This window comes from Leiobunum rupestre, chromosome 11 (assembly GCF_980474605.1).
Source record: "Leiobunum rupestre chromosome 11, qqLeiRupe1.1.hap1, whole genome shotgun sequence".
Classification (NCBI taxonomy): Eukaryota; Metazoa; Arthropoda; class Arachnida; order Opiliones; family Sclerosomatidae; genus Leiobunum; species Leiobunum rupestre.
Window position 1 is genome coordinate 20866719 of NC_143394.1, and position 7853 is coordinate 20874571.

The 7853-nt window shown below is 35.6% G+C and overlaps 1 protein-coding gene across 1 annotated transcript; it reads left to right on the plus strand.

Annotated features, from left to right (window-relative positions):
• Positions 1 to 5056: 5056 nt before the first annotated feature.
• On the plus strand, positions 5057 to 6263 carry Ak6 (adenylate kinase isoenzyme 6). Its single transcript, XM_090162631.1, has 4 exons — positions 5057 to 5223; positions 5467 to 5618; positions 5682 to 5827; positions 5890 to 6263. The coding sequence occupies exons 1-4, from the start codon at positions 5193 to 5195 to the stop codon at positions 6089 to 6091; spliced, it is 531 nt and encodes a 176-aa protein (XP_090018757.1). The 5' UTR covers positions 5057 to 5192; the 3' UTR covers positions 6092 to 6263.
• Positions 6264 to 7853: the final 1590 nt, after the last annotated feature.

Here is a 7853-nt window from a genome sequence, read left to right on the forward strand (position 1 = left end):
AAGTTTCCATTATTTCAACAAGCATTATATAAACAATAGTTTGAGGGTCCTGGCTCGAGAAAATATTACTTCTTGGCGATTTCCTGAGAAGATGATTTATTTAAGCACCTCGAAAATGCGTAAGGGATTGTATTGTGAAGATTGTATTGAATAAAATTAAATCTACACACCTACCGCTACAAGTTTTCAAAGGGTGGATTAACCTGTAATGACAATTATCTGACATGACCTATTATTCGAAAGCAAGCGTCAAGTGAGCAGCAAAAGCTCACCGAAGATTCTGGGCCAGCAGGTGGCGTAACAGCTCGAGCTTGTAGCTAGCAGCCTTGGAAATAAAGGTGGTTAGGTGGTCAAAGACCATTTGATTATTTGCTCAGACCAGTTTATTTATTCAAAATTTGGGGGGTCACTGGTCACCGTGTCCAGTTTATTAATTCGAAATAATATCAAATAATAGGAGATGACCAGTTTATTAATTCAAAGTTTCTATCAATTTTGATTTCCCTGTTCACCGGATTTCTATGTACCGCGTACTACCGTCGCACGTCGAGGCATTGCAGAGTACCTCACTCGCATCCCTCGAATGAGTCAAACTGTCGAAGCCCCCTCTGGGCCTCAAAGCCTCAAACTCTCAATCCTCTAGTCTTGCGTTCCCCAGAGTACGTTAGGCTACGCGGTAACGGACTGAGGACTTGGGAGCTACGGGACCTAGAGTAGAGAGAGAGAATACTTTAAATTACGAGGGTCTTCTAGGCTATGGCAGTAATATGAGATAGTACTATATAGTACTATTCTTATGATACTCATAAAATAAAGTTAGGTTTTTTTATTCTTATAAAATGTCATAAAAACATTTTATATGAGACCAGTTTATTAATTCATAATCTAAGGGATCAATGCGCTACCTGAGAGCAAAAGTCAAGTAAGTATCTCACGTGACTATTGAAAGAAATTCAAAATAAGAATCCTTCAGTGTTTTTAAATTAAAGGGAATATAACCTCAGCTATTTAGTGTGGAACACCAACGTTTGCAGCTCTAGCCGCTATTGCCTTTGGCTTTAAAATGTTTGGCACCACTGTAGAGGGACATTTAAAAATTGAAGGGGTCTCCCATAAAGATTGCTTTGCAGGTTATATTCCCTTTAAGGTGACTCAATACAAAATTTTCAATATATATTTTCACTCTATCGTTATCAATTTGCATTATTAGATTATCATTGTTATTATGCTAGATTTCGAACTTAAAACTGGTTTTTCTCAAATAGGGCTTTCAGACTTGCTTGACTCTTGTAGCGAATGGTCATAAGGACCAGTTTAAAAAAATACCTTATTTCCAAGGCTGCTAGCTAGCACCTGTGATACCGACTTGTAAATAGCGGCAGTCCACACGTCAAAAACCCCTGAACAAAATCACGGGACTACTAAAAAAGTCTTTAGTAGGGGGTAAAGAGTCCACGGGACTCCCTCAAATTATTTCGTTAGCTGTGTAAAAAGAGGGAAAATTTCGAGAATTTAATAAAAAGTATAATTATTTTTCTCTTTGAGACATCTTTATAGTGTATAGACTCTTAAACGCGCCTTCCCAATCGACCGCCATTACCTTACAGTCTACGGGAGGGTGATGAAAAAAACGGTTTTGGGGGGGGTGAATTTCTGCGGTGGAGGGCTGGCTCATTGGTTGTCTGTACGATAATGGCGGCACCCAGTAAACGTTTCTAAAAAGAGTGTATACTGACCGTCACTATGTCGGACTATATAGTCGGACTCCCAACGGAGCTAGAGCTCCCCTAACCAACGAAAAATTTGGAAAACTTGGGCCACCAGGGAAAAACCTCTTTTAACTTAAAGGGTCTCCAAAGTTCGGTGGCAAAATGTGTGTAAATTCAGTAAAGTGCGAAATTTACGGCTGACTCTGCCCGCCTCTGCCAAGGCCGAGTGTGGGGTTGGGGTTAATGAAAAGCATGCTCAATTTTCTTTATTTTGCCATCGAACTTTGGAGCCCCTTTAAACAGGTGTGGCCCGTGTGGGGAATAATTTTGATACTTCATTTACCCGATCACAATTATTTATGAAAATATCAATGTATTAATTTAAAGACTTTTTAGCTACTTGTGCAGATATATTGTATAGAAATTAAAACAACAAAAAGTTAAAAGTGCACAAGAATTTTTTATTAAAACATAATAAAATTTAATTAAGCCCGACTAGTTTCATTCCCCTGATGACGTCACAATAACGTAGCCGAAACTAGTCGGGCTTAATTAAATTTTATTATGTTTTAATAAAAATTTCTTGTGCACTTTGAACTTTTTGTTGTTTTAATTTCTATACAAAATATCAATGTAGTCTTTGGAAAATATGTAAACTTTGTTGTTGGGAATATAAAATGAAATAACGCTGAATTTCGATTTCTGACTGTCTCTTTTATAATTGCAATACAAATTTTATAGGATTAGCCTGGTTAGGTGACATTTATTTTCGAATGTAAAATGAAGGAATAAAGAGAGATTAAAGAACATATAAATTTAAACGAGAGGGGGGAGAAAAAAGGGGGAAGAGTCTTGGACTCGTCGAAAAAAATAGATCAGCAGAAGGGTCCGGGTCCAGTGGACTCTCTTAAAAATATACACTATTCCTTATGAAAAAAACAATATAAACCAATTCGTTTCAAATTGTGACCAATTGGTCTCTCATTTGATTCAAATCGAATATGATGGCTCTAATTGGGCATCAATTGGAAATACAAAACCCAACTTGGAAAAATCATATACCAATTGGAACTCAGTGGTAATTATTGATTTTCCAATTGGAATATATGTACCCCAATTGGAACCAATGCATCCTCCATTGAGTCCAATTAATCCCCGGTTGGGATGGTGGAATAGCAATTGGTACCAATATATCCTTCAGAAAAAACTATATACACCAATTAGTTTCAAATTGTGGCCAATGGGTCCAGTAGCGTAGCCAGGATTTTGTTTCGGGGGGGGGGGTGGCACACCATTAAAAAAAAGTAAAAAAATACAAATATTTGTACGTACGACCATACGTTTCGGGGGGGCATGTGCCCCCCTGGCTACGCCACTGAATGGGTCTCTCATTTGGCTCAATTGGAATATGATGGCTATAATTGGAGATTAATTGGAAATACAATACCAAACTTGGAAAAATCATCCCAATTGGAACTAATGCATCCTACACTCAGTTAAAGTTTGTTTGTAAACCAAATGGATTCTAATGGTTTCAATTGGAACTCAATGGGCTCCGACTGCGACTGGGTTTTCTTTAGAGTACCATTTGGAAACCTAATGGGCTCTAATCATTGATTTAAATCACCTATTATATTTCAATGTAATTTTAAATGTCAATTTAGTGAAAATTCTAGCTACAGCCCTGGGTTAATGATGGCCCACTGCCATACTTTTTCAGACACAATTACAGTCAGTAAAATTAATTTATGTTTTTTTTTCTATTAAAGTCTCCTCATATTTGCTTTATCATCCTACTAAACTGACTAATAAAATTAGATAAAATTTATCTTTAATATTTCCTTTCAAATTCACCCGTCTTAAAGGTAAATGCAAACAATAACCAATCGAATGCTTTGGTTAAATTCCTATGTAAGTACGAAAACCACGTAACATGAAAAACATGTATTGTTCTTATACTGGGGTTTCTCAACAAGTGTACAAATAGCGTGAATATGTTGTAATAAAACCAAACTGAACCACCGTAAAAATGTAATTGAAATAATTATCCACTTCCATTTGGAACCACTAACGACTTCCAATAAAAACCACTATATAAACCTCCAATTGGACCCACTAGAAACCTCTACACTATAATTGGAAAATCGAGTTATCCCATTAAAAAAAAACCAATTGGAAAAAAAAAATTCTACAATTGTAAAAATGAAATATTCCATTTAGAACCAATAAGCAAAACCAATAAACTCTACAATTGGAAATCAAAATATCCCATTTAAATACAATAAACAAAACCAATTGGAAAAAAATACATTCTACAATTGGAAAAACCAAATATCCCATTTAGAACCAATAACAAACCAATTTAATCCATCAACAATACCAATGTGGAAACAAATGGGAATGGTCCAAAAATACAAGTGGAACCAACTAATCGTTACCAATGTGTAAAAAACAATTGGTTTCTATTGATTTTTTTGTAAGGGATTTACAAGTCTGCAGTGTGATCTAGCGTCTACTACATAGACAAATTAAAAAGTAAAACTAATAGCATCTGCTTTTGCCGCTACCTATTAAGGTTTCAATGAGGAACCAAAGGGGGCGTAGCGATAGTTTTCGGTAGCAAATTGAAAATCTCAAGTTCTCAGCGGTGAAAACTTAAAGGGGGTCCAAAGTTCGGTGGCAAAATGTGTGTAAATTCAGTAAAGTGCGAAATTTACGGTTGACTCTGCCCGCCTCTGCCAAGGCCGAGGGGATTGAAAAGCATGCTCAATTTTCTTTATTTTGCCATCGAACTTTGGAGCCCCTTTAAGGTGGGGGAGGAATATAATTGGCGATGTTATAAAGTTTAGTTTTTGCCAACTAACAGAAATTATTAAAGGAGTTTTTTTCCTCCTTGGGGACTTCCTCGCACACAAACAGGATCACTGTAAAACCAAGGCTACTCGACGAATCAAAGAATATGATTCTTTGCTCGAATACTTTGCGATTTTAAGAACTAATCACGGCGTGAAATCTCAAATTTTCTGGCATCTCTGCCTCGTGTCCCTGCGCACGGCCAACTTTGATTTCTCGCGCATCTCTCGCGCTACAGCGGCCATCTCATTGATTTCGTTGACGTTCCTGTGTTAACCTATGAGCAAAAGATGTGTATGACGTCAGCGCCCCAAGCGGATTATTATTTTTAGTATAGTTTTTACATTGGGGACAATATAACCACCGAGCGTGGCGCTGAACTCCTACACATTATAGTACAGTTTATAGGGGGAAAATCCTTGCTCGCGGAATTTCGACGAATGTGTTGGCCGTAGTAGCGCGAACAGCGCGTGATCAAAGTTGGCCGTGCCCTGCGCCGCCTGTGGCCTGCATAACGTTTTTCGGTTTTCTCTTTGAGTATTACAGTATTGTCCTTTTCGTGTTTTAGGAAAATATACTAAATAAGGAAATTTAATTTAATAGTTTACTGTTAAAATTTAAGTGGCCAACATGAGGCTGCAACCAAATATTCTTATTACAGGTAAATATTTATTTAAAGTATTAATCATTAAATAATATGCTTCCTTTGATATGAAGGCCCTTTCTTACATCATCTTATGGGACTTATGTTATTAATTTGTGGCCACGTGGTTTACACTTAACCTAGTTTTTTTGTATTGGTGTACTCTTGCTCATTTTAGAATTTTAATGTAATAAACCCAAACATTTTACGAATGTTCTACTTTACAAAAAAATTCAATGTGGATAAATTTGGAACATTTAGGGACTCCATGCACTGGAAAAACTACTCTTTGTTCTGAATTAAGTGAAAGAACCAATTTGGAATGGATTAACATTGGTGAAGTGGCTAAAACAAATCAACTCTATGACGGTTATGACACAACTTACGAGTGCCCTATTATTGACGAAGATTTGGTATTATTAGTTATTTATTCTCATTTATGGTGCATTTCATTAAAAATTTAATATATTCTTAAGGTTGTTGACGAGCTTGATGATAAAATGAATGAGGGTGGTAAAATAGTTGACTATCACAGCTGTGGTTTCTTCCCAAAAAGATGGTTTGACATAATTTTTGTTCTCCGTACTGACAACAAACTTCTATATGATAGGCTAATTTTAAGGTAAATAACCTTGAACCAAATAAGATAAATCAACATTTGTAATGAGGTATTTTTGAAAGTAGGAATTACAATAAAAAGAAACTAGATGATAACTTGCAATGTGAAATATTTCAAGTTATTCTTGATGAAGCAAAAGAGTCTTACAATGAAGAAATTGTTTTTGAACTGCCAAGCAATACTCCCGATGATATGGAAGATAATTTGGAGCAAATTTGTCAATGGGTTAGGCAATGGCAACTAAGTCGAGAATCGGTGGCACGGTAGCTGTAATTTTTATTAATTTTCAATGTGTAAATAATGATGTCAGTACATTCGCATAATGGTACGAGATTACATTGCCAGTACCATTTAAATATTTAGCCCAGTTTTTAAATTTTTAATAAAAGATTGGGCATTGTACTTTGTTATTACTCTGAATAAAAGAGTTTAAAATAAACATTAAATATCGTAACATTCAGCATGAAACGTAATTGAAACCTATTTTAAGAAATGTTTAAAATCGATATTAAGTTAATGAAATAGAAATCATGTGCGAGACAAATTTACAATAAGGAACTAACACTAGCTTTGGCTGTGGCCGCCATGTTGGGTAGAATTGTCTTTTAATAGGATTAAGCATGGGTGATGTAGAACTGTTAGCTCCCTATAGTTATAAGTAAATAATTATCTTATGTTATTTTTGTTGTATGTGTGCATGCCTTTTTTATTTTCTGTAGTTTGCAGTTTTTCATTTAATTTTGTCACTTAATTTTCAATTAACGGTAATAGTTAGTGTAGGGAGCTGTTGGCTCGAACGCGTGGCATGCAGGGCTTGTCACCACCCTCCTACGCATTATAACCCAGCCACCTGAATTAAAGGCTTCAAAAGTCGCTTGATGACTTAGGCCTAAGGTGGTACCTTGGGTATTAGCCTAGCTGATTATTATTATTATTATTATTATTTCTTTTTAATTTTAGATTGTTGTTTTGTTTTATTTGGACAGACTTATTTTTAAATTTTTTCAGTGAAACGCTATTTTTAACTGTTGTTTCATTGCCTCTGATTAATGTTGGCATTAATACTATAATTTCTGCACTAATGGATTTATATCTGTTACATGAGCATAATAAATTGATTTTGATTTGAAGATAGGAATATTTATACTACCACATTGTCATAATTTGATGCACAGGTTTCTCTTGGGTATAGTGATCACAGGGTTCTTCTTTAATTGGTTTAGCTGGAGTGGCAAATTATGATTAAACCAAAACACTTTGTAATAATTTATAGATTTAAATAGTGTTTTGTAGTGATACATTGGAATTATCATTTTCTGAAATTGCACAATTTTTCAACTGAATGCTGTGGAAAAAGCTGTTTTGGCACTTTTCATCTGATAATTCTTTCAACTCATCCCTGTTGCTATGTCAATAATTAATACATGGTAAATGGTAAGAACCATCGGATGGTTTTTCTTTACCTTCGTAGCATATTGAGATTCTATTATATTGTTATTATCCCAAAACATATTTGGTATTTTTGGATTTGATATACACAAAACCATGGCTAGTAAAATGAAGTGACTCTTGAGTAAAGTATGGATGATGGATAAGTATTCTATAGTTTTATTTTTATACTTTTTCTTTTCAATATAAGAAGTATGTAAAAGAGAAATTCGACTATACCGTGTTTTTATCCTTCAGAAATTAAAAAAATAAAACAAGGTATTTTTTATGAGATGATGAACAATTGGACTTTATTTATGGTTTTAAGGGTTACTTTTACAATGTTCCTGCTGGCTCCCCCACCAAAGAGTGTGTCTGAATTTATAGCCCGGTGTACCTAGTAACAGAGACCATACCACCGGAGGCCTATCATCATAGTGCCCTATGTCAGCGTCCACCTAGCCCGGACAGGTGACAAATCCAGTACCCTACTACTGATGGTCGCACCTTTGACGCAAGCCACTCAACCCAGCAGGTGCAGCAATGGGTGGACCAATCCCCACTTCGCACACAGCAGTGGGATTAAGAATGGATGCTGTAG

Coding starts and splice junctions, on each gene's coding strand:
- Ak6 (XM_090162631.1), top strand. CDS start 5,193: ATGAGGCTGCAACCAAATATTCTTATTACAG. Junction 5,224..5,466: donor ACCAAATATTCTTATTACAG/GTAAATATTTAT, acceptor TGGAACATTTAG/GGACTCCATGCACTGGAAAA. Junction 5,828..5,889: donor TATGATAGGCTAATTTTAAG/GTAAATAACCTT, acceptor TTTTGAAAGTAG/GAATTACAATAAAAAGAAAC.